Raw genomic sequence first — 27,063 nt, 5'->3', positions numbered from 1 at the left:
GCTAAATGTAAATATAAAATTATGTATGTTAAAATATTTGTAATTAGGCACATAGGTCAGATTAAGTTTTATTAAATAGAGTAACGCATGCAAGGGCTATCTGCCTAAAGAGAGAGATGCCATCGTGGAGGAATTTTGAAGAAAAACTGACCTTTGAGTGGGTATTAAAAATAATACTTATAATTTTCATTCAAATTATATTCATATATATTTTTTATGTAAAACTTTCGGGTGTATGCTAAATTAGTGTAAATTCTTTACACGAAAAATATATTCAATGCACAGAAATTAAAGATTTGCACATGCCGGAAATGATAAATAGGAAATATGTATGGGTATTTATGCATGTGCTTGCAAAAAGCATGTATCTGCGTTTGACAAAATACTTAAATATTCATTAAATTATTTATAAATGTATTTGAAATGAAGAATTTATTCACTTATAAACAACTGTGAAAGTACTGTGAAGAAATCTTATGATTAAATGTATCTAATTTATAATGATTATAAATGTTATCTAAATATATAATAACCTTAATATTGAATTGTAAACATAAATTGAAATCCTGTTGACAAATACGTTATAAAACTATTTAAGCAAGAATTGTTCGTATTGGAAAGCAATCTGTTAAAAGGTAGCAAATGCTATGAGATGCGCACTTAAGAAAGTAATAAAGAGTTTTGGAATATGTATTGTTGAAATGAAAGGTAAAAAAAATCTGATAAGTATAATTAAAAGAATTATTTCCTTTACATTTTATAATAACTCAGTTACAAGTTTTAAATAATACTTAAAAAAAAAAAAAAAAAAAAAAAAAAAAAAAAAAAAAAAAAAAAAAAACTTATTTTATTCCCTTCAGAAATGTTCAGAGTCAAATACTATTAATACCTACTTAATTATTAGGAATTAGCGAAATACTTATTTAAAGTATTTCGCTAATTCCTAATAATTCTCTAATTTAAAATGAACCGAATAGAGCATTAATTATAAATTGACTTACACTTTTCGATTTAAAAGAAGCCAAAAAACCATGTCATATTTAAGAAAGTATTTTAGGAAGAAGCTCTATAAATAGAAAAGAAATAATGCATAATTTTAATATTAATAATACAATAAACTTTGATCTTAATTTTTGTACCTTAACCGAATAAAATCGAATTACCTTAATTTTTTTTTTCTAATGTAATTAACGAAAACTTGTGAAAATATTTCATTCAAATTAAACCATTCTGAGAAAACTGTCCTGTGAAAAGTATAGCATTTAATTCCGTTCAGAATGAAATGTTGTTTAAAAATATGTTGTTTTCACATACTTAGGACTCTGAAGTGTTGTAGAAAAAGAAAATATATACATTTATATGTATATTTGCGACGTAATTACAAAATATTTACACCCGAACGCGTCAAATCCCATAGAACTCAATGGTAAATGACCCAATGTTTTGGTCACCACGTAGGGATCGCCGGTGCTTCAGAGCAGGGTACGGAGAAACTTGTTTAGGGCGACTCCATCTTACTTCCTACCTCCATGAAACAACATGAGAGTGCTTCCGGCTCGCCGCATATTTAGAGTGCGGCCATGCCGAACTATACATTTGCAAACATCCATGCCTTCTACGGGATTCGAACCTGAGCACCTCGGCACCACAGTCAGGACGCTAACCACTATTCCAATTGGGCGGCAGGATCCACTGTTTACATTTCGCTTTCAAATATTGTTTGAGTCAATTAATATTTTTGGTGAAGATATCTAAAACTGCGAAGATACTTTTTTAAATGATTACATTCCAAGGGAAAAGAAGAAGAAAAAAAGACTGAAAAGGTACCATTTGTTTATATTATTATCCCGAATACCTGCAACAGGAATGAAAAATGATAAAATGGCGTGCTAGGATTTTTATTGCTACCTCCAGAAAGCTGAAGTAGAAAAGGTTAAAGTGGGCCCTCTCTTTGCAAAATTGTATATGCTTTATTCCTGAAAAGGGAAAGTGATATGTCAGCTGATTCAAGCAAGGCGATTTCCGAATTTTTAGATGCACCGCGAAGTTTGCCATTAGCACTTCGGCGATTGCGAGGCCAAGCAATTGTCTTTCCAAACACGAGCTATATCTGTTAGTCATAAATTTTGTAATGTGACTGGAAACTGGAATGCGAGATGGGAACGTTGACGAATGTCAAAAAATTAATGTTAGAAAATTTATCTAATAATGATTAGCAGACAGTATTATTCAGGGAGTAAATATTCGAGCTTGAGAAAAGAAGGTTACAAATGATTGTCTAGTACCAGGGTACTCAACCCAGTGCCCGCGGGACAGAGGTGCCCGAGGCGACCTTGCACAGCGCCCGCCAAGCGTCGCGAATTTTTCTTTTTGCTGCAACAGTCTTTCTTGGGATTTACATAGAGAGGGTTCGGCAGGGAAAGGGTTAGAAACTTGGTTGGCCTTGTCTTGGGTTTCGGAAACATCACGGGTGATGGCGTGTCTTAACTTGATCCTTTTTATCGCCTCTGCCCGGTTTAAAATGACAATTCGAACGCCCACGATATTACAAGACTCACCATACCAGAAAGGACTGACAATGAGTGACAAAAATGGAGGGAACTGCAGATCAGAGTCGCCCCTTGACTCGACTGTATGACACAATTATATTAAGTATTTAACAAGGTACAAAGGGCAACTTTTGACCCGCGTTCTTCACCAGTCTGCTTTGAGCTTTTGGCAGTGACAGTGTTAATGGTGCATCCAGTCTTGTTCGGCAACCTCATTCTGCGTCGGGGCTTAGCCATTTTTTTTTTTTTTTTTTTTTTTTTTTTTTTTTTTTTTTTTAACCGCTGCAGCACGATGAATAGGCCCAGAAAAAGGCAGAAGATATACAATTACAATTCCAGCTGGGAAGAAACGTATTGCGTTTTTTGATGTGAAAGGGAAGGGCATGTGTTTACTGTGTGATGCTTCTATAGCATTGGCCAAGAAACATAATGTGGAAGGTCACTTTCAGACGAATCATGGAACATTTCTAACGAACTACCCGGAGGGTTTAGAAATTAGGAAGAAGAAATATGTGAGCTGTAATTGAAGCTTTCAGCGCAGCAATCAGTATTTGTTAGGCCAGTTTCAAAGTCCAAAAAATGCAACAACTGCTTCGTTTAAAATTGCCCACTTGCTGGCGAAGAAGAAAAAACCATTTCAAGACGGTTAGTTGCTGAAGGAAGCATTTCTTGCAGGTGCCGAAAGCCTCTTTGACGGAGGCTTTTCTCTAACAAGAGTGAAATCATCAATGCGATTCAGGACGTTCAGTGATCAGACAGCACTGTTTTAAGGAGAACAGAAGCAATTGCTGATAACATGCAATCTCAACTGAAGAGAGACTTGAAAACATGTGAATTGGGTTTTCTCTCCAATTTGATAAGTCCACGGATATTTCCGATACGTGGCAGTTAGCTGTTATGTTAAGAAGGGTATTTAAAGAATTTTTTGTTAAAGAATTATTAGAAATTCTATCTTTGAAGATGAGAATGCGAGGAGAGGACATTTACAACTTTTTAAAGACGTTTGCGACATAAATTCGCTTACCGCTGAAAAAGTTATCGGCGATTACCACAGACGGAGCACCTGTTAGGACAAGAAGAACCAACGGTTTTTTAGCAAGAAATATGAGTGTTTTCCAAGCTTCATGTCTTATCACTGCATCATTCATCAAGAAGCGTTCTGCGTAAAGATACTTCCATTTGAACACGTCACGAATATTGTCACGTCGATTATCAATTCTATTCGTGCGGCTCCTTTGCAACACCGGCTTTTTAAAGCACTGCTGGAAGACTCCGAAGATAAAACAGTCCACCTCATTTTGCATGCAGAAGTCCGATGGCTCAGCAGAGGTAAAGTTCTATCAAGGTTTTTATCTCTAATCGAGCAGATAAAAGAGTTCATGCAATCTAACTCTGACAAATTCAGTAAACACAGTAAACACGTTGAAAAACTAAGTGACTCTTTGTGGCTACTTGATCTGGCTTTCCTCGCTGATACCACTGAGAAACTCAACATTTTAAATCTGGATCTTCAGTGTAAAGTCAAGAAGCTGGCTCAAATAATGGGATATGGAAAGCTTTTAAAGCCAAATTGCCATTATGGATGTCTCAAATGAGATCAAAGTCCTTGGTTCATTTTCCCAACATGAAAAAAATGCCGAATGACGACAATTTGTGATGCTTGTGATTTTTCGAGACGCTTCTGGACCAATTTGAAAAGCGATTTCAAGATTTCAGTTGCCTAGAGCCAGTGGCGAGCTTTTTTGGCCAATCTATTCTCCATTCACCACAAACGCAGAAAACGCCACAGAAATTGCAAGAATTATTGCCGCACAAGTGGACAACCTCGAGCTGGAAATATTCGAACTGAAGAATGATAGTATCCTGCTACAGATGTAGACCTCTGGAAATTTGTGGAAAAGAACAGGTTTCAATTATTAAGAGGTTATGCATATAAAATCAAATCTTGTTTTGGGTCTGCCTACCTCTTCGAATATTTATTTTCAACCATGAACGTTATCAAGTCGAAGAACTGGAGCAGGCTCACTGATTCGCATCTTAACAATTGCTTGCGTGCGGGAACCTCAGCGCATGCACCTAACGTACCTAACGTATATGCTGGTGGACGAAATTCAGTGTCAAAAATTGGGCTACACCGTAAACAGAAGAGACATGACTATATTGTAAGTAATAAAAACTTTGAGCATGAAATGTGTATTTTGTTTCTAACTGGATTCATTTTTTCGATGTTAGGAAGCATTTTCTTCTTACCGGGTAGCGTTAACTAGTAATGTGATAATATCGCCAAGGATGGCTTGAAAATCACCCGGGATGAAAATATTATATGGTGCCCGCTTCGCTTTCTGAAACTGCGTTGTGTGACCCCAGCACCAAAAAAGGTTGAGTACCACTGGTCTAGTAGTTGTGAAAGAGGCGCATGAGGCAAAGAAGGCCAAGGAAAAAATTTTAAATTATTAAAACATTTAAAATTTATTAAATTTAAAAAAGGAACCGCTATTCTACACAAATGAATCCTACATAATTCTTCCCCATGTACTTTCCTTGTTTTATAAAGGTATGGAAAATGTAAAAAATTTGAATTTTACTCAATTTAAAAAATATATTGATAAAATAAATATAAATATTCAAGAGTTTTAATTATGCATTTAATTTAAATTTTTACTATGTGATTTTAAACTCCTTTCTTAAATTTGTTTTTTACTAAATGTAGATTTTGATTTTAGTTTTAATTAAGAACTTCTAACGTTAAGCAAAAGTTTCCTGGTCTGCTCTCCTCCTGCTTCACCTTCTTATTATTATTATGGTTATTGTTACTCTTATTGTTATTATTATTATTATAGTCAAAAACTTTACTCTTCGTATTTTTCCTGAAAAAATTCAGTAATAATTTTATAAGATGTTCTCACCGAGTTTGCTCCGAATCTTCATTTTAGCAAGATATTTATCTATATTAAGCAGATTAACTATCAACAAATTCGTACCATTTATTAGTTTCTTTTTCCTTTTCTTTCCCGTTTTTCTATTTTTACCATTCATATTTACTATCTTGCGTTATTTGATAGCCAAGGCTATTAGGTATTTTGCGTGACATAAAATTTGACGATGAAACGCTTCTCTTTTTCATATTAGCCAAGAAAATGTTACAGCAGTTCGTTTGGTTATCTCAAGGATCTCAAAATCTTAGTAAAAAAATTTCTCAAGTTTCTCATTTTGGTGAAGTTACACAATCGCGGTTTTCCTAATGTCTGAAAATACATCTGAGATCATGTAATTTGCCCGAACTATGTATTTCTGATGATACGCAATCTCAGTCCAAATTGATTTCATTTTATCTCTTGGACTAGTTATTTTATAACACTTAACATCGTGGCTAAAATTAATAAGTATTAATTACTCATTTAAAATGCGGTAATACTGATGTATTTATCAATTTTTTCCTATGTATGGTTTTGAAATGTTCAATAATTGGGATAACAAAATCCTTTTCTTTTATAATGGTTGCTTGCTACATTTAAAAATTACTAAATTTAAAATAATAGTTTTTTTCATGTTTTAATTCATGAAGTTAATATTAATTTGAATTTCAGGAGAAAGAGCACCATTATATATTAGAGTAATGCAAAAAATTGGGGGTGACTATGTGGTTGTTCAGTGACCTTAAACTTGCACGCTGGATATTTGCACAATAGAAAACAGTTGACCCCCACAAGACTGAATGAGGCTGTTAGTCTCATTTCGAGACTAACAGCTCTCGAAATGAGATTTTGCATCGGTTCACTATAAACGGCATATTACTTTTCAAATTGTTGTTACCAAATATTATCATCTGCATTATTTTTAAAGAAATTGAGTAATGAAGAATCTGCATGCATGTATTTTCCTCGCACTGGGGGTGATAAAACGACGGTACCTAGAGCCATCTAATTTTGAAAAGCTTTGTCCTCCATGTGCATCTGGAAGCCCGAATTTTGAATTTCGAATTTGTTTTATTATTGCTACTAATTGAAATCGTTGAATATTTTAATAAAAAATTCGTTAAAGTTTCCATGAAACGGATGATTAAACAAATTAGAAATTCAAAATTCCTGCTTTCCAGGTGCCCATATTCGGGTGAAGGAGGACTGCGATATTCAAAATTTGACGGCTCTAGGTACTGTTGCTTTTACACAGAGCGAGAAACGCACATACATTCATGCAGGTTCTTCATTATTTAATTTCTTTAAATATAATACAGAGCGACAATATTTGGTGGCAACAATTTGAAAAGTGATTCAACGCTTTTATTGATTCGACGCAAAATCTCATTTCGAGACTAATAGCCGTTCTATGCCAGCGCCGCTTTAAACGGTTAGCAGGAGTGAATGAAAAAGCAAATTAGTGGACTGCAAGCTCAGCAAGAGCCTAAAAAAACCTTAACAAACCATTTTGGTCGACTGTTAAAATAAGAAACCTTTCAGATTTTTTTCTCCTTCTCCGCGCCTTTTTCTTTTAAACAAAACAAAATTTTTCAGCTGAATTTAAAATGATTTTGATATATATTTGTCAAAACCTATAATAAAATAACGCAGAGAAAAATTCAAATGTATGTCCTACTTTCTTAACAACTTATTAATTTTGAACTACGGAGGGAAAAAACTGTTTACATGTAAATGCTCTTCCAAACAAAGAAGTTATTCTTATTCCAATTATTCGTAGCTGAAGATTTTTAGCTATCTGATAATAATTAAACAAATATTACCTTCAAATCTTTGAATAAGATTTATATCACAGTGTAAATTAATTAACTTCAATTCTAGATGTTCTGGAGTGCTAATCACGTTCATTTTAGGTAACGAAAAGAAACTTTTTTTTTTTTTTTTTTTTTCAAATTGTTGCAATAATAATACTGATTAATTTACTAGAAATGTATTGTATAAAATTGCTTAGCATGTGGCCCACGAGGCTACTTTGAAACCGCTGTAGTAGTTTACCTCTCTTTCTATTTTCCTCAAGTAACATAGACCAATACTTAGTCGAAACCTGAAAGATATTTGTTTCTGAGTTTAAACGCTTAATACTTTTTTTTTTTACAAAAATAAATTTAAATTTGATATAATTAATGATATAAATGTAATTTAATCTTTATATTAACACCACTGTCCCTATAATAAGTTTCAATTTTATACATCTATCACAATTTCTGGCCACCAAAAATTTATTTCAAGGTCTGTCATAACTAGTGGCTGAACGGTAAAGTCTCTGAACACTAATACTTCGACTTGGGGATTCGATTCCAGACTAAAGGGCTGACTTCATCGGAATTTTCCCTATGTGTAACGTGTATGTGAAGGCATCACTTCGTTAGGCAGATAGCCCAAACATGATTTGCTATAATCAAATAAAGCAAAATAAAAAAAATATAAATTTATCAGATAATCAGTTCAATTGTAAAACTTTTATCAGATTTTGCTTACTTTTTTGTATTTATTTATTTTATCTATGTTAAATTAGTTCGTGAATTACCTTTCAGGTTAAATCTAAACAAGAACTCGAACTCAAAGTTAAGAGCTTCATTCCACCTTACGTAAGCATTTCCTTCTTCTCAAATGAACATAATTAATATAGTATACAATAAACTGAGAAGAAACTGAGCTTGTATTTTAAGAATCACGTTATGTTTCTTAGGCTGAAGAACCGGAAGTTTATATAAAAGAAGGTGCATATACTCTTGTACGTAGTGCTTCCGCCAGTGCTGATATTGCGCTTTCTCGTGTTACTTCTTCGGTGAACCATTCAGGTAATAAATCCCCCCATCACATAATTCATTTCATATCAAAACGATTTATCTACTAGTAAGTGTTTTCTAAATAGACTGGTTATTACAATCTGATATTTATGAAAAATCAAAGTGTTATTTGAAAAATTTATAAGTTCTATCACAACAGTAAAATGATAAAATTTTTCTCCCAAAGCACTTTACGTGAAGCTCCAGGAATGAAATTTGTTTTGTGCCATGATTGCAAACACAGCATTAATATGATTAATGTAATTGTGGTTAAGGACATCACTCGGATACCGTTATCGAATTCCCGAAGCCCCGCGCGTTTCTACTCGAAAACGTGGAAAGTACATCGCTCATTGTGATCAACAACTAGGTTAATGTCATGATAATGTTACAGAATGAATTTTTCAAACAGAAGTAATTTTTTCAAATGAGGTCAAAATAAAATTTAAAAATTTTCAAATAATTTAAAAATTCCGCTAAATAAGAGATTAAATCAACCAACTGTTTAGTTTTCATTTTATTCAACCATTTAAAATTAGGTCATAAAGCAACCTTTTGTTTAGTTTGGTGCAGATTTAAATAATTCTGCTGATTTCGAGAACGATCAGATACAATCTCTCGTATTCAGGTAGAAGATGATATCTTTCTGAAACAAAGCTAGCATCATATTATAAACTTTCTGAAGAACGTAAAGATGAAATCTATGAATTTTCTGTAACTAATGATATAAGGAGCGCCCTTCAAGTAGGGGTACACTATCAGTCAAATAATTTCTGAACACATTAGCCATTTATCACAAATTTGAAATATTTAAAAATAATATTGCAAAATAATTAAACTATTTTATAATACAATAATATAATGTTATTGCAAAATGCTAATAAAAATTGAGATTAAAAAGTTTTAAATCAATCATTATTAAATAATTTGCTCCGACAGGATAATAAACGAATTACACAATAAAAAATCAAGCAATATTAAACTAATTCTCAAAATTTGAAACCAGAAAAGTAATTCAACAAATTAACAATCAGAAAATCAGAAAACAATTTGGTAAATTAAATAACTTCCAAGAAATGTGCTTTTAGAAAAATCACAAAAATGTAAAAAAAAGCAATTTCAAGAAGACAAAATTTCGGGAAATGATACCAAATTATTTTAAAAAGTACTTAAAAGAAAATGAAATAAAAATCATTTAAGATAATTTTACACAAATAAAAAAAATTTAATTAATTTAAATTTGTTTACTTTAACATTCACTTTTTGATTTATTTCATGGAATTATCTTGGCATTCATCCAAATTCAGAAACGTGCTGTTAAAATTTCTTCAGCTACTACTTGAAAAAGACCAAATTTTTCACGGTTTGTTACTTTATTATATCGTTTTGATTTTGTTTCAATTTGGATTTATATTCTTCTTGTTAATCTATTTACATCCTTTATTTATTCATTTTAATTATCTCTTGATCATCAATGAAATAAGATGTAGTACTTTTCATTTATTTCGAAAAATATATATAATAATTTGCAATTTTAGCTGTCTCGAAAGATATAAAAGATCTTTAAAGATCATCTTTTAGTACAAGTGCTTCTGAAGCCGTTATACTGATGTGATATTTCTCTTCAAAACTTAACTATCTTGTGATCTATCTGCACTAAATTTTTCTCAAAGATATGTTTGAGAAACGTTCGAAATACTAAATCTTTGGCTTAAACGTTTGTCTGACTTCTGTTACTGGAGACTTATGTCCTGTAGGTTATTTAATTCGTGTAATTATTTTCGTTTTTGTCTTTAGGAGAATCATCTGCTGAAGATTCAGTTGCTGCTGAATTTCAAAATTCTGCTGTTGAGCATTCTTCTCTTCCAGAAGTTGATAAAAGATCCCTCAGCTTAGACAGAACTGAAGATAGAATTCCGATGGCTTTTGTCGATACAGTTGTTTATCACCAAACACAAAGAAAGCCGTCAAGAAACAGAAACAGCCGACCTCCTACGCCAAGAGTGACAGAAAAAACATTTGTGCCTAAACAGCAAAGGTAAATGTTCTTGAAAAAAGGCTATAGACAAATTTTAATCATAAATTCTAAAGGAAATTTTAATTAGGCTTACTTTATAAACTTTACGTAAGAAATAATTTATGTTAATCATCTATGAATTCTGTTTGGAGTGCTGAAAAAGCTTCAAATCTCTTGAAATATTTTTTTAAAGAAATGCAGTATACTCACGATTATCGAGCTAATTCCAGGGAAGCAGATCATGGATAATCTAAACTATTTTCATGCGTATTATATGTATTTTTTTTTAAATCAGAAAATTTAATTTATTTCTGAGGACATTTAAGTATTCGTCGAATCTCATTGCATACCTTTCAAAGCTCAAGTTGATCATTGTATTTGAATCCCCTTGGTCGATAGCCCACCAGCGGTCGAGTGGTAAAGTCTTGAATGTATACGAGCCAGTTTCTCTTAGAAAGTCTCCTAACGAAGCCATCCCTCTCCTTAGGCGGATAGCCCTCGAGTGCCATAATGAAAATAAACCAATTCAAATCGATGCAGTCTAATAAGGTTTCAACAGAAGTCACTGTTGTCTCGATACAAACACACTTGTCGGTATATTCTTCTCTTGTTCTGCCTCTTATATTCTTGTGCCATTTAAAACTAATCAACTAAACACTGAAAGACCGGCTCAGTCGAAATGTTATCGACGCACACCTCGATGTTCCATCAACTGACATTTTGGAAGAGTTTTTCGTTATCAATTTTTGGCGTCTAATTTCAGTTATTGCATCGACTTTTTCGCAAACAGATAAATCTCCCATTTCTATGTTAGGAAGGATCTTCCTCCATGATCGAGACTTTTTGTAACTTTTCTTTATTGTAAACCATGGTACTGTAGATTCATTGGTACTTTTCTGGGGGGAAGGAAGCAGGAGACGTGGAAAATGTGAAATGCCCTCGCCAGGACTCGAACTCTAGACCTCTCGAATGTGCGTCGAGTATGCTTCCAATTACCCTACGAAGGTATGCGGAAAGGAAAGAGAAAATACCTTTTAAAGGTATTAAAGGGCGACAGGGGCTCTTTTAAAGGGCGACTGAGGATTAGATACTCAGTCACTAAATCCTGGTTATTTATTTCGTGTAATGATACCAAATTAAAGGTGGTGATGAATTATCATCCACCACATTTTAATTCGGTCGACACTTGAAGAGTCATTAGGTTACTTTAAAGCTGAAGACGTAAAAATTTGCAGTGCCCATGCTAGGACTCGAACCCTGGACCTCTCGTATATGCATCGGGTATGCTTCCAATTTCACCACGAAAGCATGCAGAAAGGATGAAATAAACACTTTATAGTATAACAAAAATCATCGCCTAAGATAAAATACCCATTTAATTGCATATAACAGCAACTGAACTTCTATCAAATATTGTTTTTATCGAGCATGGATAATAATCAGAGGGGAATTTGGGAAATTTCACGAGGAGTCAATGGTTAAGTCCACCTTTCCAATCTAGATATCGAAAATTGGCCTTTAAGACAGAAGCCAACATAAAGATCACTTTAGGAACATTTGCGTGTGGGTAGTTAGGCTTCGACTTTCCGCACAGTTTCAGAAATAACCACGCAGTGAATATTCAGGAATATTTGTTCCAGCCAAGCCTTAACGCCACGGACATCCCATTCAGTACATTCATTGTGCTCCGGAACAAAAGGGTTTGGCTTCCCAGCAAGGAAGACTTTCGCTTTTGGATATGCTGATAAAGAAATAGCTATAAAGAATTTAACAAGAGAATTTCGATAAAGATTTCTTTTACTTCTGATCATGAAAAAAAGGGAATATGATAGTGAACAGCTGAGTCGTGATGATTAATGATAAGATCAAAACTTTTTTTAACCAAATTCTTTTTAAAACTGTTTAATAACCACTAGTTTTTGTAAACTTTATTAAACTATTCGGTCTTTGGCAAACCTGATATAGTTAAATGTCAATTAGCAGTCCCGAAAACGTAAATGAATTAATAATCATCTGAAAGGTTTAGACTTTTGTAGAGTTATCAACAGAATTTTACAAGATTTTATTCCAATCAATCAAGCATAGTTACTATGTTTCCTCGCTTATTTCTCGCTTTTTTTTCAAACTAACTTTATCGTTCGAAACTCGAGAGAGGAAAATTCTGCAAGTAATTTAATTTCTGATAACGGGGTTATACTAAGAACATAACAAAAGAACATTTATAAACTACAGGTAACTATCATAACATTATTTTTTAAAAAGAGACCTACATTCCAAAAGGACTATATAGTAATATCAATATTACAATATTTGACAGACATTGTGGCAATACCTGACGGTAGTTGAGCCAAAGAACGTCTGAGCTGACCGCGACGTGCATGGCTCAGTTGTTTTGGCCCATGGGTACCTAACATGAATGAGTCTTGATCGCAGTTCCCACCAGAGACATTGGGGGAACAAAGGAGAAAGGGGGCGAACAAAAGACCCAGATTTCTAGAGATCAAACACATGAGCAATAGATAAAACTACAGTGAGCTGGAACTTAAATAAGAAAAGTCATTTAGAATCACATGTTTGGACAATTTCTTAGGTGTAAGAACATTTGCCCACGAATGGGTTGTTTAAGAATACACACAAAATACGTTTCAAATAACAAATGCAGGGAAAAATAAAATGGATGAAATGCTTATGTAAAAATGCAAATTCAAATTGAAAACACTGAATAAAAACAAAATTAACAAAGGAAATACAATTTAAAAACAAACTAGCCCTGGAAGAGAAAAATTATATACAACAGACAAAGGAGAAAATTATCAGAATATTTTCAAAATTTTCAGAGCCTCGTACTGAAAAGTTAGGGAGGATGTGCGATTAAATACGGTAATATGAATTTTGTTTTCATGGTACTTATTCATAATCTGAATTGCTGATACTATTATTTCTGTTTCTTTCCCTTCCTTTCTAGGACGGTCTCAGTTGCTTCCTCGAATTTAGCCGAAGCAATAAGAGAAAGTCCTACAGAACAGATGGAGGAAAATGGAAATCAGAACCAAACTTTAGACGTTGCAATACCGCAGGAAAATGCTTTAAATAGCCCTCCACCAAGACCTCAAAGTGGAATCCAACAAACAGAAAACGAAGAAGTGCAGATACCTGTACCAACGCCCACGACTCCAATGCTTTCAGGTAAGGATGAAACTGGAACTATAAATGTAAGCGAAACTGATACTTCAAACAATACAAGTGCAGAAAGGACTACTAAAGAAGGTGAAACTGATGATACACTTATCAAAGCCAGCGAAGAAGCAAAACTTTCTTCAATTAATACACAAATTTCGGATAACGATATTATTCTAACGAATGAAAAAGTTATTAGTTCTGCCGAAGAAATTGAGAAGTCTAGTGATATTCAGCTGAATAGTGATGACGGTGATAGTATTGAAAAAGAAGAATCAGTGAAACAAGCCAGTGAGGATGAGAACGTCTTAGAATACTCCCATATTTCTTTTGATCACATAAATTCTAAAATGGGAAATGAAGATGTAATCGTCGATCCAATAAAGTTACTCCAAGGTGAAGGAGAGTCTCTGAAAAGTGCTGAAGAGAATGGAAGAGATCATTACGATGAAGGCTTCCACAGCGGCGAGCTTATGGCATCAGAAGAAGACAGCAATAGTATTGAAACATTAGGAGATTCTGGAATTAAAGATGAACATGATCTTGCAAAACCCATTCGAGCTGCGACGCCAATGCCAAGAAGTTCCAGTTTCTACAAGCCTTTGAATATGGACCTCGAAAGTAAGAAATCTGGATCTAAAGGAAAGCATGATTATAGACTACCATCCATTAGAAATTGGAAAGCATAGTCGTTTGTCTTTGTTTCTTAGAAGTGATATTTCAGTTTAGAAGCATGATACATTTGTTTACTTTTCAATAGAAGTGTGAATTTTTATAGTTGTTTGAAATCTTGCGAGCATAGATTTAGATGACATTTTAACTAATTTTTCAGTTTCGAAAATATTATAATTAGTTTAATTATAATCGTAATAATGTTAATATAATGTGCATGTAACTTTTATGCATGCTTGTTGTTATGAAAAATGAATGCTTTCCAGTCTCATTTTGCATGGTACATTTTTTTCGTTTTTTAAAGCAGAGTTCTTATTTTAACATTAGAAAAATAAATATGCTTCAAATGTGACGTATTTTATTTCCCTGAATCTCTAATATTACGCTTCATTGCTCCAACCAATTTTTTATTCGAATGAAGGCTTCAATGGGCTTTATTTATTCGTCGGGAAAAATGCAATAACTTTTGATTTTAGGAAACGGCCGAACACAGTTATGCAAATTAAGATCTAAAGGAAATAGGTTATTTTTGTTAACTATAATAATACACGAAATGAACCAGTGGAATTCTAAATTCTCAAGAGATTTAGCCAATTATAACTACATTTTAATCATGTTACTGTCGATGATTTGCATAAATAGTAGCAATGTCTTGGATTCAAAAATAGCCTTTGATGAAAACGTTTTATGTAAAGTACAGTAGATATCGCTTATTGTTATCACTCGGTTATCGAATTACTGAAATCCTGCCCATTTGTATGCAAAAACATGAAAAATACATCGCTTATAGTGAACAACAAAGTGATTAATATGATCAAAATATTAAAAAATAAATTTTTGTAATTTAGATAAAGTTATAAAAGTTGAAAATGAATCATAAAAATTTTTAAGCAAAAAAAAAAAAAAAAAAATGTCGCCAAGTAAGGGATTAAGTCATCAAACATCTTAGTTTCGATTTAAGTCAATCATTTGAAACTAGGCAAAAAAAAAAACAACCTTAATCTCATGTAAACTTCGAATAACTTTGACAATTTTGAGGTTAATCAGACAGGTCTTCTTCGGGAACAAACGAAAAAAATCTTGCAGAATTTTCTTGTTCCTGAAATATGCTATTTTGACCTAATTTTACACAGTCTGATCATAATTTCTACAGGCCTAATTCGTTGTTCTATAAGTCACTTGTTTGCAGGTTTTGGTAAGGACAACTAAGCAATGTAAATACACACACTAGCCAATGAATTAGAAGCCCAAGATGAATATCTTATTGGAGCATATTTTGCACGGATAACTGCTCTGAATCGTTTGTTAATCGAGTCTACATGCTTCTGGAGTGCATTTACGTCCAGAGAATACCATGCATTGGCTATGCAACTTTTCAGATCTTGTAAATAGGTGGAAGAGGAGAGTACTGTCGGATGCGTCTTTCCACTATATCCCACACATTTTCTATGGGGTGCTAGGCTGGCTATGCGGTGCCCAAGGAAGGTGTTGGAAGTCAGACTGATGTTCAGCAGCGTACCAATTTTAAACACTTCTGCCATGAAGTATATAGTTGAACTATTGTCCATGAAGTATCCGTCGCTATCAAAGTAAAAACGCAACATTTCATGGTGCACTTGATCTGCCAATATATCTAGGTGTCTCATGGCTGTTTGTTTACTCTCGAGGAACACCATGCCAGCAGAACATGCCCCATATCATGACAATCCCACCAGAGTCTTGCACAGGGCGAGTAAGGCAAGATGGATTCACGTTTCTAATGCTTAGACGTCCAGTGTTTTCTTTTCAGATCAGGCAAATATGCATTTGTAGAAAGGTTCCCGCGCGCGAAGCGCTACCCTTGTCGAACTGTGGACGATTTTCGAATGCATGTGGTTTCTAAAGTAATTTTGGCATATCATCTATATTATTAAATAATTCAAACAATGTTGAACGAAAAAGTTGATGGTACAAAAATAAAGTGTGACCGAGAAACAGACAAGCAACTACGACCGTGGCTGAACGACGTAAGACGAAGATGTGAGGCAGTGCGGAGTATTCCGTACATAAAAGTAAACACCAGTATTGCCGGAGAGTTCAGGAGTCCATAAGTGTGACACTCAAAGATATAATTTTAAAAAATATACGACGAGAATATGACAGCAAAAGTTACATGCACATAAAAATACAATTGAAAAGTAAGGTATAACAAATATACAGAAATAAGAGTACATATGGTGCAGATATTATAATTCATACAGAGACATAATACAATAGCATATGGTATTTTAAAAAAAATTTATATATATATATCACAATTGATTATTTTAGGTGCCTTAGAACAGCTAGAGGCCTCTTTCTATTTTCTATTTTCCCTGACTTTGAAATTATAGTTAAGCATGGGTATTGTGGGATTGGAGACCTTTGGTATGCTTTTATAAAATTTGTGGGCCAGGGTGGCCATATACTCATGTATATATGGAATATTGAATTCGCGGTGGATTGCCGAGTTTTCTTTTCCGACATCACTACAAACGAATTTTTGCATTTCGGACAGAAATGAGTAGTTTTCCCGCAGGCACCAGACTATGCATTTCTATTCTCTGCGCATGGTTCGAATTGAAATCTGTTGGAATAGCCTTTGTTGACGATCTTTGTCAGTTGATGTACAATAGAGCCCCTGTTCTGTCGTAATATTCGTTTGGAGACGACGCCAATCACTCTGTTGAAAATCTGTGCTCGAACCACAGTTAAGTCTTCTAGAAAAGGACTGTGGGTTCTGGTTCCAACTTTTGAAAACCTATGATATGGCTGCTTTTGAGAACGCAATAAGATTTGCTGTCTTCGAAATGAAGGCTCCTGCTAAACGGGCACCAGCAATATGCCATTTTTCAAATGGTGAAAGATCTATCGTTTTTCCCATTTTATTTTATTTATCATGAAAAGCACTCTTACACCTTACTTATACTAACATTCTAAGCACGTGTAACCCACGTCATAAAATAAATTTACATTCTTCATCCCTAGTACGCACTGAAATGAAAATCTCAAAGGTTTCTAATTCATTGACCAAAGATTGTATTAAAATGATATTTTTAGAAGAACCTGAGCATTAATTTTATATCAGAGACTACCTAAAAATGCTTCTAAAAATTATAGCCTTGAATGTTCGTAACTTGAGACACCTTTTGTTATCCGAGGTGTTTTTTGTTCGGATAATTTGTTCGTTCTGAGAGGCTTTCATGATCCGAAGCTCTAGTAAATTATTACATCCGAATTAGGGGATTATATGTCAGAAGAAAAATGAAGGAAAAGTAGTATTAAATTCGAAGATAATCGTTAATTTATGTTGTAGTTTTGGATATATGTTATTTGACATGGCTAAAATCAAACGGTAAATGTACCAAGAATTTATTTTGCCTTCTGCAGAAATCATTTCGTCGATAATCATGCAAATCTGGGAATATTTTATTAAAATCTCTTAGTTTATCAAAAGCGTGCGATATTATGCTATCTCGATGACTTTTTATTCTATAATAATATAGCGCAAAAACAGAATAAAGTACTATTTCGGTTTTTCCGCCTGACCACCATTTAGAAAAAAAAAAAAAAACGAGTAATTCTGTGACAGAATTTGTATTTTTTTCGATAAGCCTTTTGATGAATCTTTAAAAAATTTTTGGTATTATTTTAATATGCCTTTATACGTTATATTTTCATTTCTTCATTTTATTTTTAATGTTATGAAATGCAAAACTATAGTTCATAACAAACTCGGGTATCCAAAGACACTAAGCTGAATATGTGCAAGCTATAAATTAAATTATACTGTCATGGAAAACCAACTGATTTTATGAAAACTTCCTTCTAAATGCACTCGTTATTTCACAAGATAATGCATGCCATAGTTACTCTATATCATGTTCTTTATATCAGTGTTTCTGAAACTTTTTGTTATGGCGCCTTAGTTAATCTATCTGCTTTTTAATGCTCCCTACTCATTTTGTATGTGTAGATTATATTCAATTTGGTAGAAAGTTATTATAAATTTGTAAAATAATAAATAGCCTCATTCAACAATATTTTTTTAAGTTAATGATATGCATTACTGAAACCTCTTTCACTACATGCATGTAATTTAAAGGATGTCAACAACTTCTTGCCTTTAATCGCAAAGGGGAATAGCCAGTGGTGTAGCTAGGGTGGGGCAAGGAGGGACATCCGTCTCCGAGCGCAGCATCCAGGTGGCGCCAAATTGATGCTACGAAATTTTTTAATGAAATGTTTTCCATTCTTGGCACACAGAAAGGAGCGTAAATCCTTCAGTTGTCCCTGGGCTCTGGAATCCTAGCTACGCAACTGGGAATGGCAATCTTGTTATCCTCCCATCACTACCTCCAAGCCAGATTCCAAAGAAGAATTTCTTAAATTTGATTTGCATTTAATAAAGAGATCCTTCTGCAGTTAGTTAAATTAGGTGTTCTACGTTCAATGAGGTGTTCATTCATGTATTATCTTTAGTCGAAAATGTATTTACTTTCCAAACCAGTATCACCAATTTAATTAACGCAGACTTTCCTTGCTTACCTGTCAGGAAAATGCATGAAAAAGTCATTAAAAAACCGAAGGCCATCATCTAGTATTTTTATCTTCTTTCCCTATTTCCAATAGTTTCTAAACGGCTAGAACTCCTATCATTCCACGTTTCGCTTAAAACGTAACAATTTCATTAATAAATACCAATATTTCAAACTTGGCTAAAGTTTAATTCTCTGGATAACTGAAGTGTTCTCGAAAAGAGGCATGGGGCACTTTGAGAAATACTGCTTTACATGATAAGAGCAGTAATAAAAAGGAATACCAGAAATCAGGGTTTCTCAACTGCAGACTTGCAGCGGTCCTGGAAACCTGCACTTGTAGTCCTCCAAAATTAAAAATAAATTTTCAGTTATTTGAGATCGAAATTTAATGAAGATTTTTTATAATTTCTTGCTGATGATATATGGTAAGTACACTGGTATATTTTCAGATGTATTCTTTAAATTAAATGAATTAAACCTTCGTTTACAAGGTAATTCTTTGATTTTTCTTTATGCTTGGGAGAAACTAAAGCGGCTAGAAAAGAAACTTGGTTTGTAATGTTTCACCATTTGCAGCCCTAGAATCGTTTTTGGCAGAAAACTATATTGCTTTTGAAAGGAATTTTGCAATGGCATATATTTTCATCTCGAAACTCTAAGATCATGATTTTAAGCGTATTTTCCAATTAGATAAAAAAATTTTATGGATTCCTGATTCTTTCCATTGCGATGTTGAAAATAACAAACTGTCACTGAATGAAAGAGAACAGTAAACTGAACTCTCTAACCAGACTTAAAATGAACTTCCAAGCAGAACATACGGTTAATTTCTGGACCTCATTACCAATGAAAACGAAAGCAGTGAACTGAACAATGGGGCTTTGGATTTTAAGTCAATTACTTCTATGTGTCTGTTTAAGAAAGGGGTTTCATCACTAATTCAAACAGAAATATAGAACCGAAATCAACTTTATGTATGCGCCAATTTCAAACTTTAGCTTACCAGCCTACATCCAAACATAGAACAGCTATGCAATTTTCGACAGCCTCATCTATGTGATTAATGTGAGAACCAACATTTAGCTACTAATACAAACTTTAATAAACCTTGGAGCATTAAAAATAAATATAACTTTTCTTATATTGACTTAATTGATTAATATCAGTATAAAATTGAATACATTTTAATTAATTATATTTAAAAAAATATAAGCATACCCTTAGTAATATATACTAAAAATGGTTTCGAAGGGGACAAAACTGTGGTAGTCTGTAGAATATCCTTAATTTATAAAAGTGGTCCCCACTTGAAGAAAGCCTGAGAAATGCTACCATAAATATCTTCTTATAATGTGCTTAAAAACATGAATAATCAAATTTACGTCTGTCTTATATTTTAGTTTTCCTAATGAACTGCAGTATCTTTCTCACTTCTTAAAAGCCACAATGCACCTGCCAGTTCTCGCCTATTTATTATCTCGTTTCACAAATCATTTGGTGATATTCTTTAGATTTTTTGCAAACTATACTTAAGCATTCAAATACTAGCGCTCACATTCTATGCTAGATAGCCTTTCTGTGCGACAGCCACATATTGCAATAGTTTAAATATTCTTAGTTGACATTGCTATAACCTTCATTGATTCGTACATTTACCCAAATGATTTTATTAAATAATGCCTGTATTCCACACTTTTTCGTAAAATTTTTTCCGGTAACGAAATAGGTCCTATAATACAATTATGAAATTAATATTTCATAAATAAAGTGAATGAAGCATATATATGTATTTTTTTCCTTCCAACTTCAGTAACGGATTTGCAGAAAAGGGCGGAAGAATTAAGAGCAGAACGCAAGCTGAAAGAATTAAAAAGAGATTCTTTACTGCAGAAAGTGAGAGACCTTCAAAGACGAAAAGTTTCGACAAAAGATCAAGGTAAAGAATTGTGTATAATTATTAATTCTCGAGTTAACTTATTGACATACGTCCTCCAACAATCAATTGCTGCACAATAATGTATTTTAACGTAAACAAATTTCATTAGGAAAATCACTGATGAAAGCCAGAAATTTTTTTGACATTTGAAATCTCAGTAGCTTAATCTTTCTGTTTTTCGCTTTCCGTTTCATCAAGTTGGTGTGACAAACTGTCTCTCTCTTTAAACGGTCTAATAACTGTTAACAACACCCAGATTTACATTACACACTTTAGCAATGTCTCTTTGTGTCATTGAAGAGTATTCACATAAATGTCACTTACTTCTTTTCTTCGGAGTGAGGTCCATCATTTTAAACTTGTAATACATCTTTTTCAATATGTAATACAGTCTAAGAAAACAAAACCAAAACAAAAGACGTACAAAATAGTAAACGGTGACAGTAGATTAACTGTAAATTAGGTTCTTCGAAACTCATGAAATTGAATTACGTGAAAATTCCCTCTTATTCACATTAATTTGCACACTTCTATATGTATTTTCCAAGTTTCGGAAAGGAGGTGGGGAATGATTTAGCTCTGGTGTGTCATGTCGCGAATTTATTTAAGTTATTATTATTCTAATATTTTTATTTGTATTCATGTGTATTTTAATCTGGAAAAAAGTATTCCTAGGCTCTTAAGGTGTTGTTTAACTTGTTGTTCTTGAGTAGGAATTGTAACTAAGGCGGGAAACGGTTGCGGGAGCCATCTGGTTTATGGCTTTTACCAACAATGGAGGCAGTTGGGAGTCGTGTGTCGCCCTATTAACTCTTGACGTGTGAAACGGAAATCGCTTTCCTGTCGCTTTGTTAAGGTCGCAGTTTTCTTACTTCAAGACAGTGGGTGGTTAAAGTAACCTTGGGTAATTGGATTCTCGTGGAGCTTATTTTTCGCTTGTTAGTTGGGGGGTCTGTTTTTTTTTCTCACGTTGTGAGTACAGATGTTTTTAGGATTGCATTGTCAAATTTTCTGATGTTTGATTCGTCATGGGTGTGTCATTTTTCTCAATTTAGATAACATAAAATTTCGGGATTGGTAAGATTTAATTTTATGATTTTTTTGAAAGCCTATGAACTCACAGAGGCGGAGAAACCGAGATTTCCTGGGTGCTTGCACCAGGCTAGAGATCATTCTGCTTCAGATTTTTGAGCGAAAAGGAAAAGGAGAAGCAGAAAGTTTTGCGGGGCGAGCGATTTATACCAGCTGGCTGCGGTGGTGATGGCTGTAGCGGAGTCTGATTTGAGTGAATTTTGAGCAGCCGCGATGTGGAAGAGAAAATAAGATCGTAAGGCGCTTTGCTCTGCTGCGGGCTTCCTGAGCCACAGGGACTGGGTAGCGTTTTTCTTTGCTCTAGCGGATTCTTCTGTTCTGTGAGATGTTAAGTTTTGGGTGAGAGATGCAATAAACATTTTCCTGGGAGGTGTCTAAAGAAATGTGCGCGAGCTGCAAAGAGCATTTTTACTGAGAGCTGATTGAGATGTATAGAGGAGAAAAATCTACCAAGAAAGCTCAGCACAGAATTTCTCTATTCACCTGAATCGCCGGTTAATCTCCAAGAGCCTTTTTCCGAAACATTGAGCATAAATGTTGCCTCGCCGCTTCGATAATGCGCGTGATTGTGCTAAAAAAAACTGGTGTATATTCAGCTACCTGTTATTGAATTAAAAAAAGAGCCTTCTGAATTGGACTATTGGTTCCCACCTAATGGACGGACAAAGATCTTTCTGAATTGGACTATTGGTTCCCACCTAATGGACAGATAAAAGATCCTTCTAAATTGGACTATTGGTTCCTACCTAATGGACAGATAAAGCGATTCCTGGCTGTTTGAAGAATTATTAGACTGTAATTTCCACTCTTGATCCCTAATGATTTTTAGACGCTTCAAGAAAGGGTTGTCACAGAAAGAAAAATAGGCTTGGCTCATTTCCATGTGGATTGGACACTAAGGATCCTGCTATCAGGAAAAACTGTTTTCCATCTGTGAGTGAAATTTTTAAGTATATTTTCTCTCTCTCTCTTTCTTAGTTTTCCCGAATGCAGAACAGTTAATAATGTTTTATCTACCGGTATCTTGTTATTACTTATATAAATTAAATATTACAGTTAGAAAAAGTGAGAAGTTATTTATAATTTCAAGTGAATGCCAGTTTTAGGAGGATTAAAATTTGTTACACCTACTTAAAAACAAAATAATGTTAATCTTAATTAATGTAAGCTGTAATTTGATGTAGTATTATGTGTTATTTTGGCTTAGAAAAATATGTGGTAGGATACTGATCAGTTATCCATTATTTAATTATATAAAATAGTGAAGAATTTAATAAATGTGTGCTTAAAATTTAATTACATTTGTGTATTTATGTTGTATACATTTTACTGTGGTCTGTCATGTCCCTCCATTTGTTTGAGCCGGAAGGCTTTTAAGAAACATGGAGTTTAAATGAATTTGGAGTTATTGATTTTCCCTTTACATAGGTTACTCACAACGCAAACCTAAAAAGTTAAATTGTACTACCACTATATGATTGATTGATAGATTTACTATACGAATGTTTATAAGAATGTCGAAATGATATATGAATATTATGAATTAGATTTTGAATGTGAATTATTTGATATTTGATTTTTTTTTTTTTTTTTTTTTTTTTTTGATTTATCCAGCACCACAGTCAGTCAGCAAAGTTATCAGTTAAGTTTAAGCTATAAAGGAATAAAAGTATTTAAAACACCAACATAATTTTTTTCTATATAACAGGTGAAATCGGTGAATGGGGGCAAAAACATTTAAGAGCTAGTGCTCTAGAAGTAGGATTACACTACATGAGAAATACCGTCTATACCTTGCGTATTTTCACCCTTACTTGCCGGATTTATTGCACGAAAATCGTTTAAGATTAAATTATGCGAATAATTTAATCTCAAACGACGCAGCTATAATAAGAACATAACAAATTACAAATATTTATGGATAAACTACTAGCATCTATCACAATATTATTTATTTAAAAGAAACTGCATTCCAGTAAGATTCACTTAATAATACTAACTTTACCAGTATTTAATATAATATCTTCATTTCAACTTCGTAAATCATCAATCTTGCCCGCTCTTATTGTAGTCACAGCTACTTCCTACGCCTCAAATCATTTAATGTTGCTAAAACTGCTATCTATGTGATCTGCTGCAGCTTGCAAGTCATCACAATCTTCACCGTTATCGTCTTTCAGTCCTATGTGCAATGATCTTTAGTACCACCATGAGCATTGGATATCCCCATTTTCTAAAAGTTCTTCCCTTCACTAAATATTTCAGATGATCTATAAATACATATGTTGTATATTTGCTTTATGTGTTCGTAAATATTTCCAAAGTGTCCTTGAGAGCGATTTACGAACATCGTATATAAATATATAAAAAAGGCAAGCATATTTTTATGAAGATCTACAGTTATGTGATACGTTTTAGGTGCACTTTTAGAATATGTTCTTTATTACTCGGAAGTGCTATCAGTATCACTATTCACCCAGCTATTGTACGCTACAGAACTGTAATACTCTATATTGGCCAACGAATTGGAAACCTAAGATCAATATTTTATTGGACCACCTTTTTCAGGGATAACTGCTCTGACTCGTTTGGGCATCGAGTCTACATGCATCTGGAGTGCATTTACGTCCAGAGAATACTACGCATTTGCTATGCAGCCTTTTAATCTTGTAAATTAGATGGGAGAGGAGTGTGCTGTTGGATGCGTCTTCCCACCATATCCCACACATTTTCTATGGGGTTAAGATCCGGCGGTGGCTAGGGAAGGTGTTGGAAGTCAGACTGATGTTCAGCAAACCAATTTTGAACACTTCTGGTAAGATCTATAGTTGCATTATCGTCCATGAAGTATCCGTCGCCATGAGGGTAAAAATGCAACATTGCAAGGTGCACTTGATTTTCCAGTAGGCTGTTTGTTCACTCTCGAAGAACCACCAGGGCACCACTTCAGTGACAGCAGAGCATGTCGCACATCATGATACTTCCACCAGACCTTTGCACAGGACGAGTTAGGCAAAATATGGATTCATGGCTTCATGGAGTTCTCGCCGAATTCGACGCCTTCCATCAATGCAAAATAAAATGTGATGTGATTCATCTGAGCACATTACCCGTTTCAAATACTCAGATGTCAAGTGTCTTGTTTCTCGACACCACTGCAAACGAATTCTTGCATGTCGGGCAGAAATGGGAGGTTTTTCTCCCAGACACCCGAATATTCATTCCTTTTCTCTGCAATTCTCTGAACATGGTTCGAGCTGAAATCTGTTGGGAAGAGCGTTGGTTGGCGGTCTCTGTCAATTGAAACAGAGTGTCCCTGTTCTGCCGTACAATTCGTCGGAGACGACACCGATTACTCTCTTGGAAAAATATGCTCGAACCGCAGTTACATCTTCTAGAGAAGGACTGTGAGTTCTGATTCCAACTTTTGAAAACCTTTGATATGGCTGCTTTAGAGAACGCAATAAGATTTGCTGTCTTCGAAATGAAGGCTCCTGCTAAACGGGCACCAGCAATAAGCCATTTTTCAAATGGTGAAAGATCTATCGTTTTCCCAATTTTATTTTATTTATCATGAAAAGCACTCTTACACCTTACTTATAATAGCATTCTAAGCACGTGTAACCCACGTCATAAAAGAAATTTACATTCTTCATCCCTAGTACGCACTGAAATGAAAATCTCAAAGGTTTCTAATTCATTGACCAGTGTATGTATTAAAATGATATTTTTAGGAGAACCTGAGCATTAATTTTATATCAGAGACTACCTAAAAGTGCTTCTAAAAATTATAGCCTTGAATGTTCGTAACTTGAGACACCTTTTGTCATCCGAGGTGTTTTTTGTTCGGATAATTTGTTCGTGCTGATTTGCTGTCTTCGAAATTGAGGCTCCTGCTAATTGGTCACCAACAATAACCACGTGTAACCCACGTCATAAAAAAAAATTCCTTCTTCATCCCTATTACGCATTCAAAGGAAAATTTCAAAGGTTTCTAATTCATTGGCCAGTGTGTGTGTATATAGACTTATTTCAGAATCTTCTTGTAGAATGCTGTACGAGCATTTTTCACAGAATTGTCTTTAGACTTTATATGAGACTGTCTCTGATACAGGCAGCTGACGTGCTTTTGTGCGTTATAGATTTAAGAAACAGACATGATTTAAAACTTTCTGATTGGAACATTGTATAGAGGTTTTTTATAAAACATTCTTTACACATTACAAGTGTGTCATCAACACCGGTATCAAACGTGCTACTGCCCGTTTTAAAACTATAACATATAGACATATAGACTTGATTTAAAACGTTGTATGGATGTTTTTCACACATTATACGAGGGTGCCATTAACACCAGTATTGGATGCGCTATCACTTGTTTTAGAACTAACATACAGAAGTTATTTAAAACGTTCTGATAGAACGTTGTATGGACATTTTTATAAATCATTCTTTACCCGTTACATGAGAGTGCCATTAACGCCGGTATTGGACATGCTGTTGTCCGTATTAAAACCGTAACATCTCGACCTGATTTGGAACGTTTCCTCTGGACGCTCCCTACACATTCGTGAAACATTTGCATTGAACGTTCTATGAACGTTCCGGTGGGATCTTATTAATCACATTTCATGCACCGAAAATCTATAAGCAAATCAATGAGTAAGAAGAAAACAATCATGGATGGAACTATATAAAAAATAATGGCAAGTTCCCTTTAGGAACCCCTTGAGGAAGGGGAAAATTAAACGAATACTCAAATAATTTCAGAACCTTGCGGTAGAAAACAAAGGGAAAATACGTGAGTAAATACGGTAATATTTGTTCACGATATCCTGTAAAGTAAAATCATGTTATCTTATCGAATTCAATTCCTTGTGGGCACGCTTCATTAGCTTTTCTTTTTAATTAATGATATTTCTACAAGTCATCTGTCTTATGAACACTTTAAGCTTTTCATCCTGACGACACTACCGTATTCTCCTCCCCTAGTTTTGCAGCTCTAGGTTCTAAAAACTTTTCAAATATTATTAAGATACAATTTCATATATAAATTTCAAATATTCTCAGCACTTTCTCCTTCTTCTATTATACATAGTTTTTCCCCTCTTCGGGCTAGTTTATTCGCAAATGGTATTCCTTTGATTATTTTTATGTTTATGCAGTATATTAATTTTGCATTAGCATTTCATCTATTTTATTTACCCCTGCATTTACAATTTGAAACGAATTTCGTGCAGATTCTTCGCTATGTTACCCGGATGTAGCACGCGTTCTCCCGCTTAAGAAACTTTTCA

General features: G+C 34.0%; 1 protein-coding gene across 1 annotated transcript in view; it reads left to right on the top strand.

Annotated features, from left to right (window-relative positions):
* LOC118185749 (uncharacterized) overlaps window positions 1-27,063 on the top strand; it is a 389,910-nt gene that overhangs the window by 331,544 nt on the left and 31,303 nt on the right. The window contains exons 4-8 of the mRNA XM_085825462.1: window positions 8,059-8,112; window positions 8,214-8,325; window positions 10,111-10,351; window positions 13,296-14,128; window positions 20,549-20,674. Of these exons, the coding sequence (XP_085681588.1) occupies window positions 8,059-8,112; window positions 8,214-8,325; window positions 10,111-10,351; window positions 13,296-14,128; window positions 20,549-20,674 (1,366 nt within the window). The remainder of the gene's footprint in view (window positions 1-8,058; window positions 8,113-8,213; window positions 8,326-10,110; window positions 10,352-13,295; window positions 14,129-20,548; window positions 20,675-27,063) is intronic.

This window comes from Stegodyphus dumicola, chromosome 10 (assembly GCF_044657685.1).
Source record: "Stegodyphus dumicola isolate Sdum_Otavi_A_Nest chromosome 10, ASM4465768v1".
NCBI lineage: Eukaryota > Metazoa > Arthropoda > Arachnida > Araneae > Eresidae > Stegodyphus > Stegodyphus dumicola.
This window is presented reverse-complemented; position numbering and strand designations above follow the sequence as displayed.